The 21,004-nt window shown below is 45.3% G+C and overlaps 1 protein-coding gene across 1 annotated transcript in view; it reads right to left on the bottom strand.

Moving 5' to 3' along the window:
* The window catches only part of LOC148435660 (uncharacterized), a 149,681-nt gene that overhangs the window by 93,316 nt on the left and 35,361 nt on the right, over positions 1 to 21,004 (bottom strand). Inside the window, exons 7-11 of the mRNA XM_088465680.1 lie at positions 19,392 to 20,442; positions 16,773 to 16,899; positions 6,866 to 7,027; positions 4,062 to 4,280; positions 3,475 to 3,685 (exon numbers count right to left, since the gene is read on the bottom strand). Of these exons, the coding sequence (XP_088321806.1) occupies positions 3,475 to 3,685; positions 4,062 to 4,280; positions 6,866 to 7,027; positions 16,773 to 16,899; positions 19,392 to 20,442 (1,770 nt within the window). The remainder of the gene's footprint in view (positions 1 to 3,474; positions 3,686 to 4,061; positions 4,281 to 6,865; positions 7,028 to 16,772; positions 16,900 to 19,391; positions 20,443 to 21,004) is intronic.

Consider the following 21,004-nt stretch of genomic DNA (forward strand, 5'->3'; position numbering starts at 1 on the left):
ATACTGTCACATAAACCAAGATCACTATAAGTAACATAGTGGAGTCTCAGGATGAAACACTTCCTGATACGATGCGATTAATTTCCATTTGCAGTTGGATATAGACTCCGGAGCTAATATTTTAATATAGAGATGTATCAGTATGACACACATCCGGCAGGGAGATGGGTGGATCATATGACCAATCCACATACCCTTACCTGAATATCCGGGGTCGAATTAATGACTATAGAGAGAGGTTTCAATATTACAGGCTTCCGGCAGGGAGACGAATGGATCATATGATTGATCCACACACCCTCGCCTGCCTTCATTTCACTACTCACAGAGACATCACATGACTGACCATATGACTGGCCATATGACACGCTGGATAGGTGGTTGTACTTCCGTGTTAGAATTGCACACTATGATTGGTCATGCTCAGACCTACAAGTGAGCACAAACCCCGGGGAATACCAAGCTCTCAATGGTATGTTGATATGTCAATCACGCATCTGGTTACATGATTGGCTCAACTATGCCTGTATTTGAGAACTGTTTGGGATACACACATGACTAATCTGAACAAGCCCTACATGGGTGAAATGCGTCAGAAATGGCTGTAGGACCTGGTCTGCGCAGATAGGACTGCATATTCTTGAGCACTCTCCCTGAACATCAGGTATTCTGACACCCTCATCTGGTCCCCTACCTTCACCAGGTTTTCATTCCAACCAGCCAGATTGGACAGATATCTGACAGATATTTGTATAGTGTATACCCAGCATAAGATACACTATACAAGTGTTTAATTGTCACATTAGGCTTTACATGTGATTTTTTTTTTTTTGGTACAATTAGATGCACCAGGAAAATCAGTCTGGTCTAATTATTTGAACCAGCTATGATTACGGGCTCATCAAAGCTTTTGTATGAGCCATAGATGTATTATTATTTGAATTAAGGATCAAAGCTGCAACCTATTGGAACAATTAAAAGTTATGTTTTAACTATGTGATTTATGATAAGAGTGCCCCACAAAGGACTTTACACTCTTAGCAAAGTATAAACCACTAACGATCCTGGAGAATGAGTTCTAGTGTCTTCAGCACTCCTGCATGTCCAGTAACTCGGGAACAGTGTGCCCATTGAAGACTTTTCATTTTCATCGTCTAGGAGGAATAAAAGTATTCCTGTAAGGAGTGAAAATTTGCGTAACAGCTGTCACTCATTCAGGATTGAGAATATGCCATTTCTCTGCTAGTGATGACTCCTCATTCCCTACCATGGATAGAGAGTCTGCATTACAGTCATGGTGTCCCGGGCAAATGGAGATATAGGGCCGTATTCAACTATTAATATTACCAGTTATTTATATAGCGCGCACACATTCCGCAATTTTTTACAAAGATAATATTTGCCAATTCAAATCAGTCCCTGCCCCAGTGGAGCTTACAATCTATATTCCCGATCACATACACACAATAGGGTTATTTTTGTTGGGAGCCAATTAACCTACCAGTATATGTTTGGAGTGTGGGAGGAAACCGGAGCACTCCCACATACATACAAGCATACAAACTCCGCACAGGGCCATGGTGGGAAATGAACCCACAACTTTAGTGTTGTGAGACAGTAACGCTAACCATTACACCATCTGTGCTTCGGAGCAAGAAGTCAGTTTTTGCAGAAAAGTTTCACCAATGATGTCATTTTTGCCGGTGTTCACTTATCCCCATATTCAATTTTAGCGTATTTTTGCCGGTGCAAAAACGCAATGCAATGTAATAGGCGAAAAAGTTTCTCCTATGAATACCTGGTGGAAAAAGTTTAGAATTGGGGTTATGGGGTGCAGAGGTGCGGAAACCACCCTGTACCCTTTGTACACCTTCATCAAGCAAATTGTGTAAAAAAAAAAAAAATGCAAAAAACCCCACAAAGGACACCCCAGAAAAGCACTTTGAAAAAATGGGCGATAAAAATTAAAAGTGGGGGTACAAATTCAAAAACTAGCGAAATAGCCTTTGGGGGGTCTTCTAGTATGGGGGAGGTGTATTTTTGATTGCAGGTGTTTGCTGAAGGTGCGTTTTTGGCGCTATTTAATACTTGACTTTAGCAACTTTAAAATATGCTTGCACCCATTTTCATGTACCCCAAATTTGATGGAACTACTATTTTCCCCCCAAAAAGTTGCTAAATACTATTCTTCACCACTTAACCAAAGACGCTAATTAGCCTATTGAGACCATTTAAAAACCCCAAATACCTTTTACAGGGCTATTCGGGGGGACCCATAGTGAACTCCCATGTCAGAGCATTTTTGGGGGGATCTCCCCAAAAATGACTCTTCCGCTCATTCCAGTTTCGCCGTGTCCTGTTTTTGCCGATTTTCAATTGAATACGGGGAATCGTGGGGACGCATGTGATACTTTTTCACCGGCAAAACCTCCGATGACGGCGAAAAGTCCGGCCTCTGACTTTTTGCTTCAAATTGAATACAGGCCATAGATGTAAAAGAGTGGTAAGAACAAAGATCATCGAGCCAGAGGATGAGTTGGGCTGACATGAGGTATAGAAGGTTCTTTCGGCCAATGTAGATGGTTAAAGGACATCAAGTTCCTTTAAAAAATGTCCATACTCCTTTTAAAATCAGTTTCATGGCCAGCAGCTCTGTCACCAAAGGAATAGATTAGTTTTAGATGGCAGAAATTTCTTAGAGAGGAACCCACAGGGATGAAATATGCCATCTACCACGCTCTGGGGGAGAACTGCTTCCACTCCAACTGAAGATGCGTCTACCTCCAAGCAGAATGGGAGTCAGATTGTTTGAGGATGGGTGCAGAGTTGAAGGCTTGTTTTTGTTAGCACTTTCCACTCTTGGGTATCCTCGTGAGAACTTGCAGCAATAGTATGCGAACCCAATAAACTATTGTGTGGCTATAAGACTCGTGTTTTGCTGCCAATTAAGGATTGCCTGGACTTTTTCTTATTCCATCTGGTTGGTGTTGACCTCGACAAGACATTTCTCTGATTTGCAGAATTAATTACCCGTTATTGACTGAGTAGTATTTATTTTACATTCTTATGATGGGAATCTAGGTTTCGGAGAAAATTAGAACGTTATCTGAATATACTACAATGGTTACATATAGCATGTACTGGAAGATCTCATTAATAATGTTTTTGAAAACTGCAGGAGCACTGCATAAACCATAGTGCATCTGTTTTCCATTTATCCACTTCATGAGGTTGTAAGCCCCTTAGAGAGCCAGTTTAGTGAGGATGTTCACCCTTTGACTTGATGAAATAAATCAGAAATCATGTCATTCAGCCCACTAATGTTTGAAGCTCACCATCTTCTTTCTTAACAAAGAAGATCCCAGCAATGGCTAGAGAGGTGGAAGGGTGGATAAAACCCCTTACCATGTTTTCTTTAATGAATCCTGGTATGGACTGTGTTTCGGTAATGAAAAGAGGGTAAGCCCTTCCTACGGGAGGTGTTTTTCTCTGCATTACATTTATAGGACAGTCCCAGTCTCGGAGATAATGTTTCAGCTGCTTGTTTGTTAAACATCCTGGAACTCTTTGTAGACTGGAGGAATGGCAGGATTATCAGAAGCAGAGATTGTAGGAAGGACTTGTTCAGGTCACAGTCTGGCACAACAGGAACCTCTGGCCAAGATTTGAAGAGACCAATCAACATCTGAATTATGCAGACATACAGTAACCATAGAAGTCGAAGGATGACTGGGGGGCTTTTGGGATGACTAGGAAGGAAACACACTCAGCATAAAGAACAAATATGGAGAGGCTCACCACATTAGTATGTTAAAGAATGGTACTGCCAGGTATGACTTCTGTCCAGGTACGAATAGATGTTATTGAAACTGCTAACTCCTTTCCAAAGGAAAAGGAAATGAAGTTACCAGCTGCTCTGGAATTGAGCAGGGCCAGTAAGTATACAGACCCCCTAGGATATTTTATAGTCACGGAGATGAAACCGCCCTGTTTGTTACTTAAACCAGGAGAGCAAGTAGAAACTCCTGCGCTGACCAGTCCACCATCAGTTAAGATCATACATGTCCAGACTCCTTGGACATGAACCTAGCACATATTTGGGCCGGCATAGTAGAGGCACAATTTCTCCTGAAACCATCATCATTCATTGGAAAAAGAGGCAACAATTGCATTGGCTTTTCCATGCAGGTTGGTGGAGGTTGTAAGCATGGAGCCGGGCGAAGCTTGGGATGCTCCAGTCTGCTCCTCTCCTGAGCTCTTTCTTGGAAGCAGAGATCCACCTGGTTGCAGAGAGAGAGTTTAGTTCATCCAGGTTAGTATGTAGTTTATGGAAAGATAATGTTTTTAATACAGTCTAATAGACCTTGCCAGAAGATAGTGACAAGCACCTGGTTGTTCCATTGGAGTTCAGATAAGAGTCTGACACTGCACCACATATTGCCCCATTGTGAGCCATCGATGAATTGCCAGATGTCAGATTCTGAAGACTTCGTTCTCCAGGGATGATCGAATATCCTTTGAAAGGTGGCCTAGGAAGCTGATGGAGTATGACAGGATAGGATCAGATCTTTCCCATAGCATAGATGACAATGTCATGGCTTGCCTGGAGAGCAAGAAGATAATGTAGGCTATTTTGGTCCTGTCTGTAGGGAAGTTCCCAGGCTGTAGCAGAAAGCGAATATCACATTGGTTAAGGAAACCCCAACAGGCCTTAGCAGAGCCTGGATGCCAAAAATGGTGATCTGGGCCTCTCCTGATTAGGCATCGGTGGTGCAGCTTGGTTATTTTGATTTTACTTGGATTGCATCCATATGATTAAACAGGTGCTGTAGGAACTGCATAAATTAGCCTTGATGATTTTTTTGTTTTTACAGTCAGTTGCTATTACAGCACACTTGTATACATCGGATGGCTTCCTGAAACTAGCTCTGCCCCACCAGCTCTCTCTATTGTCTGGCTGCTAGTCAGTGTCAGAAGCCCCGCCCACTGGACCCCACAATCCTTTTATGCTTCATACACTCAAGAGCAGTCACATCCATGTAGTGCAGCTGTGTGTAAAACCTTTCTTGTAGAAGACAGCAGTATCCATAACCATGTCTGCCATTTGTCCTAGGGAGCAAGTCCTGTTCTGTACATCAGAACATGGCAAAGTACCCTCTTTGCCACAAACCCTTCCACTTTAGATGGTGAAGCTGACTTTATCTGGAATAGATTTCCCTTTTCCCATCTCTCAGCCCTCTCTTCGCATTGCCAACTTTGCCGAATCAGCTGCTCTGAGCAGCGCAAACTTCCATGAGAGGGTATTGGCATTTATATGGAAAACCCCAGCTCTACATTCCATCCACTGTGTCACAAACCGCCGAGACCTCCGCAACAGACCCCGCTGCTTACCTGTCCAGGCGCTGTCCCGCGGCGCTCTGACTCACCACCGATCCTCTGCTGCTGCCCCTGCACTTGCTCCCGGCTGGCCGCTGCTCTCTCCGTTTTCCGCCGGCACCTGGACTCCGTTTCCCTCTGCTGGGCTGTCATCCACGAGTGCTGCAACCGCACTTCCAGTGGACATGGGCGCAGCCATCTTGGCTCTAGACGTGATGCTGTCTCCACCAATGGAGCAGCTCCCCCTCTGGATCTGGCCAGTCAGCTTCCAGCAGCTGGTATAAAGGGACCTCCTGTCCCACTAGCATATTGCCAGTGCAACTAGTTTCTTAGTTTACTAAGTGAGCCTTCCCACTGTGTTCCATAGGTGTTTATTGCTATCTGGCTTAGCATTCACCTTACGGCTACCCAGCCACTCCAAGTAGTGCCCCAGCTACCACCATCACCTTACGACTACCCAGCCGCTCCAAGTAGCATCCCAGCTACCACCGTCACCTTACAGCTACCCAGCCGCTCCAAGTAGTGTCCCAGCTACCACCGTCACCTTACGGCTACCCAGCCGCTCCAAGTAGCGTCTCAGCTACCACCGTCACCTTACGGCTACCCAGCTGCTCCAAGTAGCGTCCCAGCTACCACTGTCACCTTACGGCTACCCAGCTACTCCAAGCAGCATCCCAGCTACCACCGTCACCTTACGGCTACCCAGCCGCTCCAAGTAGCGTCCACGCTACCACCATCTCCATACGGCTCCCTAGCTGCACCAAGTAGCTTCCACACTACCACCTCACGGCTTCTCAGCCACTCCAGGCAGTCCATACTGCCACCTCTCACCTCACGGCTTCTCAGCCGCTCCAAGCAGTCCGTACTGCCACCCTTCACCTAGTGGCTGCCCAATTGCATCAAGCAGTCTCCAAGTTGAACCAAACTCTCCACCAGTCTTCTGTATCTGCTCATGCGGAGAAACTTCATAAAACCAAGTCTCCTCCAGAGAGCACCTGAGTTGAGTAATCCAGGTCCAGGGCCCAACCCGGGAGCCCAGCCTCAAAATCCCACGATTGTGACACACTAGCAGGGCATGGTCAGTGACCATTGTGAACACCCTACCAAACAGTTAGTACTTGAGGGACTCCGCTGTCCACTTAATGGCCAGGCATTCCTGCCCCACTGTAGCATACATTTTATCTCTTGGGAGTAGTTTGGTTCTTTTCCTCAGGAGTAGTCTTTCCTCATCCTTCACTCTCTGTGACAACACTTTCCCTGAAATTAGTTGCCTGCAGCTCTGGCGCTGTACATAAGGCTTCTTTCAAATCCCTCCATGTGGCCTCCGAGTATTCTGACCAATGTAACCTTTCCAGTTTGTTCTTTTTCAGGGAGTCTGTCAATAGACCGGCCCTAGTAGCAAAGTTTTGAATAAATCAACAGCAGTAACTAACTAAAGCCAGAAAGTCTGTAGCTGAGACTTCCTTTCTGGTTTGGGCCATTCCCTCACTGCTTCTACGTTATTCACCTCGGGTTTTACATTTCCCCGGGTGACCTCATAGCCTAGGTACTTGGCCTCTGACATGGCTATTGCATATTTGGCACAAGACTGTGGTGTCTCAAAGAATTTAGAACAGTCTCCACCTTGGGAAAATGGGATTCCCAGTCTTGACTATGGATGACTTTCTTTGAGATAAGCAGTGGCATATTCTCTGTGACGCTTTAGCAGTCTATCTATTTCCTGCTGGAATGTGGCTAGTGCCCCATGCAGGCCAAATGGCAACATCTTTTACTGGAACTGCCCTTTCAGTGTATTAAAATCCTGTTTTGGGTTTGGCTGAGGCAGTGAGTGGTATTTGCATGTATCCTATTGTAACATCTGGGGTAGTCAAATATGGACTACTGGCCAGATTCTCCACCAGCTCATGCACACTTGGCATTGGATAGGCTTTGAACCTGGACACATTATTCAATTTCCTAAACTTATTGCAAAAGTGAATTGTTTCCAAGAGTTTTAGTACCAGGACTATGGGATTATTCCCCTCGCTGGTGGATTTTCCCACTACCCTGAGTTACTACCTGTCCTCCACCTCTCACTTCACTGCAGCCCTTCTTGCCTCAGGTATTCTATATAGCCATTGCTTAACTATAACTCCTGATGGAGTAACTGTATCATGCTCAGTTATCTTAGTATGTCCTGGAATAGCTGAAAAATATCCTTATTCAGAGCTACCATTTCCAACGCTTGTTGTCTTTGAGTTGGTGCCAGGGAAGACTCTATGGGAATTAGGCATTCCTCAGTTTTGAAGCAAGAACAATGGTATGATCCCAGTGTGGACAAAAAAGCTGCCTATGCTCAACAACTGAACTAAGAGCCACACACCAGATCTTAAGTGATATTTGTAGAGACATTTATGTGACTGTGTTACACCAGAAAGTATTGTGTTTTTTCTTTTTCATGTTTATACAACCTTGAGTCATACGCTAAAAGAAAGGATTCTCCCACTGACCATCACAAGGGAAGTGACATCCATTTTCATTTGGGTATATGTTACGTTGAGCACCACTTGCTGATGACTGTTATCCATTGTTAGTTTAGTCTTTGGTTTTTCATGGTTTAACATATTCCAATGTTAGTATTAGAGATTCCTCCCCCCATGGCTGTAACAGGTTGATGTGATATATTTGCTCTATTTGCCATCTACCCAGCTGCCGTACTCGATAGTTCACAGGTTCTACAGCCTCTGTTACTTCATAAAGGCCTTGCCAATGTGTATACAACTTGCTCTCTTGGGTGGGCACCAGGACAAGCACCTTGTCACCTGGATTAGAGATGTGTGTGGTGGCTTGGGTATCGTAACCCCTCTTTTGCCGCCCCTTTGCTTCCTTTAGGTGTTGCTTACATATGGACCTATCTGTTGTAATCATACAATTGGGCCACAAACTACCACATTTATTTTCCTGCTGTTCCCACTCTTTAAGAATATCCAAATTTCCTCAGGGTGCCTCCCAAATAGAAGTTCAAAGGGACAGAACCCTGCTGACACCTGGGGCACTTCCTATACTGCAAACATGAGGTAAGGCAACAGAGTATCCTAGTCTTTTTTTTCTTGGGCCATGGCTCACCTAATTATTTATTTATGGGTCCTATTCAACAGCTCAACCAATTTATGTGTCTGTGGGTGATAGACCGAGGTCTGTAGCCTCTGTACCACCAGCAACTTACACAACTCCTTCATTAAGCCTGACATGAAGGGAGTGCCCTGATCAGTCAGGATTACTTTTGGGATTCCTAGATGAGTGTACAATAGTAGTAGCTCTTTTTGCTATTGTACTTGACTTAATATTCCAAAGCAGTATTTCCACAGGTCATCATGTCGCTAGTCAAGTATTACTGCCTGGGATCCCGGCATATACACTTAGGCCCACTGTGCTATGCCCATCTGCCGATTTGCCATCCCCTAAAAGGACAACAGAAAGGCCTCAACATCATCTGAGGGTGTCATCTTCTGTATCACAGCAGGCCCGTGTTTACCCAGCTGGAGCTGACTGAGCTCTGCCAACAACAATTTGTGCTCTCCACCTGGGCCTCAGCAATGACTAGCAATTGGGCCTGCTGAGTCTATTGCACAGTAGACAAGTTAGTTAAGACCGGAAGGATTTCTGTCTGAGCCAATGGAGTAGCATAATTGGGTCTCCCTAACATACACTGACAAGCCATTCATATAATTTTATCTGTCAGTGGCTGCTGCGTATTACCTCCTGAGTAGGTACAGCACACACACACACAAAAATTTTCCCCTGTCTACGTCAGGGTAGATATGGGGTCCACAGGGTTGACCTTGGGGTATAGCTGGATCTGGATACACGGGCACCATGCAGTTAAAGCTTTCACTGCTCCCAGGATGCACTTGGGTCCATCCTCCTCTATACCCCGAGCCACAGGCACCTCAGTTTTAGTTGATGCCCGGCCGGAGTCGGGTCACCCTGTCGCAGTGGGGCTGCAGGAGCAGCCCCTAAGCTTTCTTCAATGGAAGAAAAATGTTTTATTTTTTTCTGTTTTTACACTGTAAGAGCGGCAGCATCAGACTGTCCTTTAGGATCTCCCCCGTTCACAAGCACCTTCCCCTGTTACCACCCACAAACGCCTAATCCTGTCACTCAAACTAACGACCTGGCTGTGTTCAAGGAGAGATTAATTTCTGATCGTAACAGCTAGTTTGCGCACGCACATTGTGAACTTTACGCATGCGCAGTTTAGCGAACATCGGTGGCGTACGACCGTGCGGCCGCAACGACCGACTCTGAATGAGGTCCTAAGTCCTCCATTAATGTGACGGCATTGGTTAGGGCGATGCGGGCTATCCTCCATATAGAGGATGATGCACCGGCTCCTAGGTCGAAGTATCCTAATTTTAAAAAAGCTAAGGTAACGTCGAATATTTTTCCCCTGTCTGACCAATTGACGGATCGTATGGCAGTGTCCTGGCAGTTGCCCAGTAAGAGATACCAACCACAGAAAAGGTTGGCGTCTAATTATCCTTTTCCTGAAACTCACTGCAGGAAATGGGAAACCCCACCGGCGGTGGATTCCCATGTCACCCGCTTGATTAACAGCGCTACACTGCCATTGCCATCCATCTCCTCTTTGAAGGATCCCACGGACAGGAAGGTGGAGACTTGTTTGAAATCCATTTACTCTCTCTCAGGGGCGGTGGCTCGCCCGTCCATGGCCATCTCCTGGGTGGCTAAAGCCATTGAGAGCTGGGCCAATGCTTTGGAGGATTCCTTTCCTGAGGATGCTCCGGACATCCAGAGAGCGTTAATAGGACAGATGAGGGATGCGGCTTCCTATATTGGGGAAGCGTTGTTGGATGCCAGTCTGCTGACCTCTAGGGTTTTGGCTGCAGCTGTATTTGCTCGTCAGTCCTTGTGGCTGAGGTCCTGGAGGGCTGATGCAGACTCCAAAAAGGGCCTGGAGGCTTTGCCGTTTAATGGTGAGTTGCTATTTGGTCCAGACTTGGACAAAATAGTAGATACCCTGGCTAAATCCAAGTCGGCTTTCCTCCCTTCGGTTTCAGCGCCGGTTAAGGTGAGAAGCTCTGCTTTTCGGTCCTTTTGGGTTCAGGGTAAGGCCAAGGGTCAGTCCTTCCTGAGGCATTCGGCGATCAAGGCCATCTCAAAGCCCAAGAAGCAAGCATGGAGTGCTAGGCGCCCTTCTTCCAAGCAGGAGGATAAATCTGCTGCCTGATGGGACGGGCCTCCCTCTGGGGGACCTCAGAGTGGAGGGCTGACTTCTTCAATTCGCACAGTGCTTGCACAATACCACCACGTATGCCTGGGTTCGAGAAGTAGTCTCCCAGGGGTACGCCCTGTCTTTTTTCGGCACAGACCACCCCACCAGTTTTTCTGCACAAGTCCTTCTCAGGACAAGACCAAAGCCTCACAGATTCAGGTAGCTATACAGTCCTTGCTGCAAGCAGGGGTCATTGTTCCCGTTCCACAGTCTCATCATGGGACGGGGTACTATTCTACTCTGTTTCTGGAGCAGAAGCCCAATGGTTCTCATCACCGTATCCTCAATTTGAAGTCTCTGAACAAATACCTCAGAGTTCCCAAATCCAGGATGGAAACCTTGTGTTCCATCATTCTGGCGATGGAACCTGGGGATTACATGGTTTCCCTGGATATCCAGGACGCCTACCTCCACGTGCACATAGCACCTGCACACCAGCGGTATCTGAGGTTTGCTATTCTGCAACATCATTACCAGTTTCGGGCATTGCCTTTTGGCCTTTCCACGGCTCCGATGGTGTTCACCAAGGTGATGGCAATTATGGCCGCCCACCTTCGGCTGTTGCCATATCTGGAAGATCTTCTTCTGCTGGCGAGCTCCTCGGAGGTACTGCTTCGACATCTCCACCTGACCATTGCTTGTCTGCAAGCACACGGGTGGTTAATAAATTGGAAGAAGTCCTCTCTGATTTCATCACAACGGATGGTCCATTTGGGAGCCCTTCTGGATTCTCGTCAGCAAGGGAAAAGGTCTCCTCGCTACAGCTGAGGATACACAGTTGCCTGGGCAGTAGCAGGGTGTCGGTTCACTCAGCAATGAGAGTCCTAGGGTCCTTGGTGTTGGCATTTGACACGGTGGAGTTTGCCCAGTTCCATTCCAGACCCCTGCAGGGGCAGATTCTATCCGAATGGAATGGGTTACCTCACCGGATCCGATCCCAGAGACTGGTGTTGTCTCCAGAAGTGCGCCTGTCTCTAGCTTGGTGGCTTCAGACAGCTCATCTCATTGAGGGTCGCCCCTTTTGGATCCCGGACTGGATTCTGCTCACAACAGATGCCAGTCTCCGGAGTTGGGGGGCAGTGACCGGCTCATTGTCTTTTCAGGGCCGTTGGTCTGTGGAGGAAGCAGTTCTTCCCATAAATGTTCTGGAGCTGCGGGCCGTGTACAGGGCTCTGCTGTCGTCAGGCACCGCTCTTCACAGAAGGGCAGTTCAGGTGCAATCCGACAATGCCACCATGGTGGCGTACATCAATCACCAGGGAGGAACTCGCAGTCGAGCAGTGATATCAGAGGTGCCTCGCATCCTAGCTTGGGTGGAGTGCTACCTTCCTGCAATCTCGGCAGTCTTCATCCCGGGAGTCCTCAATTGGGAGGCGGACTTCCTCAGCCGGCACGACATGCATCCCGGGGAATGGTCGCTTCACCCGGAGGTGTTGCAACTTCTCGTGGACAAATGGGGACTGACGGAGTTGGACCTGATGGCCTCCCGTCACAACTACAAGTTGCCCGTGTACGGCTCAAGGACAAGAGACGCAGGCGCAAGTCTGGTGGATGCGCTATCAGTGAAATGGACATTTCACCTGGCGTACCTATTTCCTCCGATCTCCCTGCTGCCTCGGGTACTAATAAAAATCAAACAGGATGGAGGCACGTTTCTGCTGGTAGCTCCAGCGTGGCCCAGATGTCCTTGGTACTCCGATCTCAGGAGCTTGTCCATCGACGTTCCGTACCCTCTGCCTCAGCGTCGGGAGCTGCTGTCTCAGGGGCCTTGCCTTTACCTGGATCTGGGTCAGCTGTCTTTGACAGCGTGGCTCTTGAGACAGCCGTCTTAAGGTCCCGGGCTTTTCAAGCTCTGTCATCAGTACCATTCTGAGAGCGCGTAAACCATCTTCAGCACGGATTTACCACAGAGTGTGGCACACTTACTTTCAGTGGTGTGAGTCCAGAAACTTTGATCTTCAGGTGTTCAGGGTTTCTAGGGTTCTGGCTTTTCTTCAGTCAAGTCTGGATCTGGGCTTACGTCTTGCTTCCCTGAAGGTTCACGTGTCGGCCTTGTCGGTGTAGTTTCAACGTAGAATCGCTACTCTGCCTGATGTACACACCTTTTTCCAGGGGGTTCTTTGAATCCCGCCTCCCTTTGTGCCTCCAGTGACTCCGTGGGATTTGGCGGTAGTTCTTCGGGTCCTGCAGGGTCCTCGTTTTGAACCCCTTGGGTCGGTTGATCTCAAATGGTTAACACTTAAGACTGTTTTTCTCCTGGCGATTGCTTCTGCCAGGAGGGTGTCAGTTGGGGGTGCTCTCCTGTAGTCCCCCCTTCTTAATTTTTCACCAGGACAGAGCGGTGCTCCGCACTTGTGCTGAGTTTTTGCCTAAAGTGGTTTCAAAGTTCCACATCAATCAGGAACTTGTGGTGCCAGCTTTTCAGTCTCCTGATCTTTCAGCTGGTGAGGCTTCATTGGATGTAGTCCGTGCTCTCAGAATTTATGTGGACCGGACTGCTTCTGTTCGGAAGTCCGACTCTTTGTTGGCAGGCCAACTCCTCCTGTGAAAACCAAACAAACTTTAGCCCATTGGCTTTGTTCTGTTACTCATGAGGCTTATATACAGGAACGTTTGCCTGTACCAGCCTCTGCTAAGACTCATTCCACTCGGTCTGTGGGTCCTTCTTGGGCTGCTAGACCTGGTACCTCTGCTGTTCAGCTATGTAAGGCAGCCACTTGGTGTTCCATTCAGACATTTTTAAGGTTTTATGCGTTTGACACCTTTGCCTCTCAGGATGCATCCTTCGGGCGCAGGATTCTACTTTCTGCACAGGAGTGCCCCCGCCCTTAGTTGAACTGCTTTGGTACATCCCCAAGGTCAACCCTGTGGACCCCTTATGGACCCTGAAGTAGAAAACAAGAGATATGTTAAGAACTTACCTTTGTTATATCTGTTTCTACGAAGTCCATAGGGTCCACAGGGCGCCCGCCATGACGCATCTGGCTTCATATGGGCTGTGTAACTGGTCACCGGTTTTTCCGTCTCCCGTTTCTGCGAGTATGGTTTTCTTGTGTTTTCCAGTCTTCCTTCTCTCTGTTTAGTCTCCTCCTCCGGCCTAGGCTGCTTACCAACTGCCTGTGGCTCGGGGGCAGGGTATAGAGGAGGATGGACCCAAGTGCATCCTGGGAGCTTTAACTGCATTGTGCCCGTGGATCCAGATCAAACTATACCCCAAGGTCAACCCTGTGGACCCTATGGACTTCGTATAAATAGAGATAACAAAGGTAAGTTCTTACCATATCTCTTGTTTTAACGGGGTTTACCAACTCGCAAATTATTTTTTTGCTCACAATACACACAGGGACAATTACTCTGGTAACTCGCTGAAACACCTTGTTTTAAAGAGCCAGAGAAACTTTTTTTCTTTAACCCTTTTTCTGCTGCAAAAATTTTCACAAACAGTTGCTTTAAAATGTTCACAGTGTAAACACTTAGTGGCATATTCAATAGGCTGTGAGAATAGCAAAAAACCAGCACCTGCGAGGTTTATCCTGCAGGTGCAGGTTTTTTGCTATTCTATTAGGTGCGTGGTTTTTTATTAAACACGCACTGGGAGGTTTTCTACACGCACCTCCTGAGCAAGCGTGATTTTTCCTAAATTTTTGATTTTAGGTTAAATCACCTACACTTGCTCTGACACCCCCGCGGCACCCCTCCCCCCGAGGACTAATTAAGCAATTGGAAGTATCCGATTAGCTTAATTAGTCCTTAATTACTTACCTCCTGCAGCACTGTCTTCTTCATCCTGCGTCGGGAGCCGGCTCTTCTGCAGCAGTGGTATGTCAGTGTGTGTGTGGTGTATGTGTGTATGAGTGACTGTGTGTGCATGTGTGTGTGTGTCCCGGTGTCAGTGTACCCCCGCAGTACTAGTGTGGCCCCACCCCGGAATGGGCGCTGGGAGAACTACATCTGCCAGAGCCCATGCTCCTCCCAGCAGCCCCCTCTCCAGTAAGAAGAGGGGAGGCCGCCGGGAGCTGCGGAGACTACTGGAGACCCCCGATAAGGTAAATGGTTTTTTTTCAGTAAAAAATATGCGCTGCGGGGTTTTCAGAACTGAATACCGTGACCAGAATTTTTGCAATTGAATACCGCGGGTATCGGGAGCATGCATACCCGCGGTATTTTGAAATTTGGCGCAAAAACATAATATGAGGATTTGGGATTAATCTAAAGCTCCAACTGATACTCTGTTAGGACCACTTTTCTGCTGTTCTCTATGGAGGATATTTGGGTAGGCATAACTCAGGGTAGGGGGCGAATTTAGATTTGGGGTGTCTTATTTGGTAGCTATTGTTCCAGGGTAGGTGCCTTTGGGGTTCAGGTAAATTAAAAAGTTAGTTTTTAAACTATTACCTCAAGAATCCACCATTGTAGACATAGGAAGATTCAACTTGTTGTGCAACCTCAGTAGGAGCCTCCAGCTGGTGTACTCACTGTGGCTTCACTTAGGTGCACCAAGATGGCTATCCTCTGGGGGCGGTAAAGGGCCGTGTCCGAGGGGAAGGAAGCCAGTGTTTGCTGTGGCCGGGACCCTGGGGTGGGTAGCGGGTGTTAGCGGCGGCTGAGACCCAGGGGGAGAAAGCAGGAGGCGGCAGAAGCAGTGCGGCCATTAGTGGCCGAGGTGGGGTGAGCAGCAGGCAGTAGGACCCGGGGGAGGTAACCAGTGTCAGATGCAGGCTCATGAAGCCTGCATCTGTGTCTAAAAATATGGAGGAAAAGCTTTTAGTTACACAATGCTGATTGTGCTAAATATGGAGGACAATCGACATAGGAGGCTAATCAAAACCAGTCCTGGTTGCCATGTGTATATTCCCTTGGGCACACAATTCTGTGAATTAGCAGCTCCACCATTTTGTAATTGACAGCAATCTCACTCTGTGAGAGTGCTGAATATGCCATTAACCACATGGTGTCATGGCATACCATATCTGTTTTACGGAAGAAACATGTTCATTAAGGTGTCAGCCTTAATGATCATAATTTCATTGCTTTTTGATGTTTGAGCGGCAGAAATTCAATAGGTTTTGTGAAATTTCAGATCATGTCTAAGAAGCCTTAATAGGACATGTGAAACTGTAAGTTTTTTTGTCTATGGAATATATATATATATATTATTACATACTGCAAAATATCACAATATATCAGGTATAAATATATTAGTACATACTGCACAATATTATATTTTAGAAAATATCTTTATAGCATCATCCTCTAAGCTTAGGAAAGAGCCATAGAGAGAAAAGTGTATTTATAGCAAATTGATTTTATTAAATAACAGTACCAAGTCATTACAGACATAAAAAAGAAAAAAAACATCAATATTGGTAATACAAAATGAACTTGTAAAGTGAGGTTTCAATCAGATCCTAAGAATATAAAATTTCCTGATCATAATAGAGAAAACCTCTATAATCAAAATATTACATATTGAAACATTGATTAGAGACTATGACATTTAGGGGATAGACAAGACAATTAGGTAAAAGGGTGAAGTGAAAATACTCAACTATACAAAGAGAGGAAAGGAGTCAAATAATTAAAGATATATATTAACAAAAAAGAAAAAAGGGGGAATATAGAAGAGAGGAAAATGAAAGTTGCTGCATGATTGAAGTGTAGATCAAAAACGAGGCCACGACAATTTTTAAGCTGTATATTGTCTCCGCTAGGTCACATAGGGCCCAGGCAGAGGGAGATAGCTAAAACTTACACAGGTGTAGGTCGGCTAGAGAAAATGGTTCTAGAATAAATCTATTCTGGTAAACCAATCAGTCACCGTGGGAGAAGAGGAGCGCCATCTCACCGGAATAACAGCCTTTGCCCCGTTATTCAAATGACATAATAAAGACCTTTTGTACCTCGAGAGGGTCCCGGACAACAGATGAAATAACCAAAACAGGGGGTCCGTGGGAATCAGTTCACCAAGAATTATGGCTAAGAGGCAAATCACTTCTGACCAAAAGGGCCGGAGAAGTGGGCATTGCCACCAGATATGAAAAGGGTTATCCGGGGCATTAGAGCAGTACCAACATATATTGGGCACCCCAATCCCCATGTTAGAGTATCTGGGCATCAGTACCATCTCGAGATGAGCTTGTACTGAGTCTCCACAATGGTGGTAGCAAGAATGTGCTAGTGCAAATATATTTCTCCATTGAGTTTCATCTAGACTGGAACCAAGGTCATGGTACCATTGCTCAGTAAAGCTGGGGAGGGAGATGCCAGCATCTGAGAGCTGTAGAGTTATGAAATAGTATGGGTGGGAGGAGTGGGACCTGCGCACAGACGCTCAAAAGGAGCTTAAACCCTGCTCAGTGTAAGGGGTGTTCCCAAGGAGTGTAAGAAGTGATGGACCTGGAATAGTGCCAGTATTAATTAGCCTGCAACTGCCATCGCTCACATACCTCTGCAAAAGATAATACGCTACCATTGCTAACCAACTGTCCGACTCTAAAAAGGCCTACCTTCAACCAAGAATGGAAGGCAATATGGTGCATCCCCGAAGAGAAACTATCATTATAGAGGAACAATGTTAGAGGGGAGTTAGGAGCAAATATCGATGGGGATCTCCTCATGTTCCTCCAACAGGAGAATGTAGGACCAATAGTGGGGTATGTGATATTGGGGAGGATAGGAAGCCACAGAGCTATCAACAGGGGGAACTCAAGTGCTTGTTGTTCTATATGTATCCATTGTTTAGGGGAGTCAGATCTAGTCCACTCTAAAATGCAGTGTAGAAGGCATGTTTGATAGTATCTTTTAATATTTGGAAGGCAAATGTCGCCTCTGTCCTTGTGATGGGACATAAGATCTAACTTCAAATGATGTCTACTTCCCTTCCAGTTGAAGTCTATAATTAGATTTTAGACATCTAGTATCCACTTAGGTGGTAGTTTGATTGGGAGAGTTTGTAGAAGGTATAGGATCCTAGGTAAGAAGTTCATCTTTAGCACACCTAGTCTTCCAAACCACGAAAAAGGGTTGGTTTTCCATATCTGCAAGTCCGAACGGAGTTTGGCTAGCAGGGGGACAAAATTAGATTCAAATAGGTGTGTAAGGTTTCTAGTTAAGGTAACACCGATATATTTTAAATTTGTTCTATGCCAGGCAAAGGGGAATGATGATTTGAGACCAGCTACCATCTGGGAAGATTTCGAGTAGTTACTTTAAAGTTAGAAAGGTCCCCAAAGATCTTAAACTCCACTAATAAATTTGGAAGTGAGACTATAGGGTTCGTAATTGTGGCCAATAATGTCGGCAAATTATATTCCTTCCTGCCTACTCTGAAACCCGATATATCTAAGTTTAAGCATATGGATCGTGCCAGGGCTTCCATACAAAGCACAAAAATCAGTGGAGTCAATGGGCATCCCTGTCTGGTCCATTTGCTATGGAAAAAGTGTTTGAGAGGGAGCCATTAATTCTGATTCTCGCAGATGGAGACCTATATAAGGCAAGGATACGTTGAAGACAAATAGGACATAATCACAATTGCCTCAAAACCCCTGACATAAAATCCCAATCATCGCGATCGAACGCCTTCTTCAGACAGAATAGCTGGGGTATCCAAACAAGGAAATATGATGGATAAGAGCTATAAGTTTGGAGGTGTTATCTCTGGCCTCTCGTCCTGGGACAAACCCCACCTGGTCGCTATGAATGAGAGAAGATAGGGAATGTTTTAGTCTATTTGCGAGAAGCTTTGCGAATAGTTTGACATCAATATTAAGAAGGGAAATTGGTCAATAGCTGGGGCAGAGAGGAAAAGTGTGTTTAAATACACAGAAATATACACATAGTGGGGACATCTTCCGGAGCACCAGGGACACCCATATATTTTTTATTTTATTACCAATTATTTATATAGCGCGCACACATTATGCAGCACTTTACAGAAAATATTTGCCCATTCACCTCCCTGCCCCAGTGGAGCAATCTATATTATGTATGCGCACATAAACACTAGGGGTAATGTTTTGCCAGGAGGAGCCAATTAACCTACCAGTATGTTTTTGGAATGTGGGAGGAAACCCACACAAGCACAGGGAGAATATACAAACTCCACACAGTTAGGGCCATGGTGGGAATCAGTGCTGTGAGGCAGTAATGCTAACCATTACACCAACCGTTCTGCCCAAGGCAGTCCTTACTCCTCACTGTTGCTGTGTCCTGATGGTGTGTAACAGATGTTATTTCTTTCTCTAGCAAATCATTCTCTGATATAACTAAGTGTATATAACCTCCCATTGCTCTGCCTCCCTGCAGCATATAATAGGTATTACATAGAGGAGAGGAGGTGGGTGGCAGGAACTTCTATTATTACATGATAGCACTCTGCTACCACCTTAGTGGCCACTGCTCCTTGTGTCTTCCTTACACTTTTATATCATTCAGGTGATCCAATTCCAAATACTGCTATACACACTGCAGAGTAACTCTCCATACAAAATAGATTAGATATAACAAGAATATAATAAGGACAGTAATACAAGAAATTACTATTCAACCTTCTGGATTATACAACAGAAGAGGCCAATGAAGCAATCGGGTCGGAGAAATATTATCCTTAAGTAGTACTGATTTTATTTGTAGAAATTATTTACACTGGAGAAACCTTGCATGTCTACAAGTGTAAATTAAAGATGATTTAACAAGATCTAATTTGTGTCATTTCTATCAATGAGAAAATGAGAATAGCTAATCTGTGTGATGTCTCTGATGTCTATAAAGAGCTGATTTCTGTGTAAAACATTTCCCACACTCAGAACATGGAAATGGCCTCTCACCTGTGTGACTTCTCTGATGTGTAACAAGATGTGATTTCCGTGTAAAACATTTCCCACACTCAGAACATGGAAATGGCCTCTCACCTGTGTGACTTCTCTGATGTGTAACAAGATGTGATTTCTGTGCAAAACATTTCCCACACCCCGAACATACAAATAATTTCTCAACTGTGTGACTTCGCTGATGTGTAACAAGATGAGATATATTTGAAAAACATTTCCCACACTGAAAGCATGAATATGGTTTCTCACCTGAGTGAGTTCTCTGATGGATAACAAGATCATTTTTATTTATAAAACATTTCCCACACTCAGAGCATGGAAATGGTTTCACACCTGTGTGACTTCTTTGATGTATAACAAGACACGATTTTTGTTTAAAATATTTCCCACACTCATAGCATGCAAATGGTTTCTCCGCTGTGTGACTTCTCTGATGTGTAATAAGATGTGATTTCTTTATAAAACATTTCCCACACTGAGAACATGGAAATGGCCTCTCACCTGTGTGATGTTTCTCATGTATAACAAGAGTTGACTTGTCTATAAAACATTTTCCACACGAAGAACATGGAAATGGCCTCTCACCTGTATGACGTCTCTGATGTCTAACAAGCTGTGATTTGTATGTAAAACATTTGCCACACTCAGAACATGGAACTGGTTTACCTGCCTTAGCTGGCTGCTGGGTAATAGGCTTTTTATTCTGTGTAAAACATTTGTCATCTCTAGAAGAGGGAAATACTTTATCTACACTAAGAGCTGTAATAGATGTACCAGGAGAACATTCCTCATTATAAGCAGGATCAGGAGATACATCTGCACTGTGAGGTACTGGATGTATAATTGGGGTAATGGGGTTTTCTCTTGGAGAATCTTCTTTGATGTCATTATCTTCTATTTCACAATCTGGAGATAAAATTAGATTTTCCTTTGAGATATTCCTGCTGTTACATCCATCTGCTGGGAATAAAATAAATATATAAATGATGCCCCATAAATTTCATTTTTCAGTAAAGACTTATCAAAGCTTCTTATATCACCATCAAATGGATAAACTCACGATGCTCTAAGGTACAAAGTAAAACTCATCACTTGACATTTACGCTCTGTTATACATAGAGCAGGGATTACAGCTTTATTATAATCATTTGTGCTGGAATTTACTCTCTAACATGAAAGCAACGTGTTATAACACGTTGAAAGCAATACAGCTATAACATGTGCTGTAATATATTAGACCGGTGTTTATAAAAAAATTACAGCAGAAATGTGTGAGAATAATCCGGCTGCCTCCAGGCTTGTAGGTAAGATGAGCAATATCCAGGAGAACTGTACCTGCAGCAATGCAGAGGTGTCACCATCTCTCTATACTACTGTGATTAGCTATACCGCCATGGTGTACTGTGATTAGCTGTACCGCCATGGTGCACCGTGATTAGCTGTACCGCCATGGTGTACTGTGATTAGCTGTACCGCCATGGTGTACTGTGATTAGCTGTACCGCCATGGTGTACCATGATTA

The sequence above is a fragment of the Taudactylus pleione genome, unplaced genomic scaffold, assembly GCF_031769625.1.
Source record: "Taudactylus pleione unplaced genomic scaffold, aTauple2 ptg002133l, whole genome shotgun sequence".
In the NCBI taxonomy this organism is placed as follows: domain Eukaryota; kingdom Metazoa; phylum Chordata; class Amphibia; order Anura; family Myobatrachidae; genus Taudactylus; species Taudactylus pleione.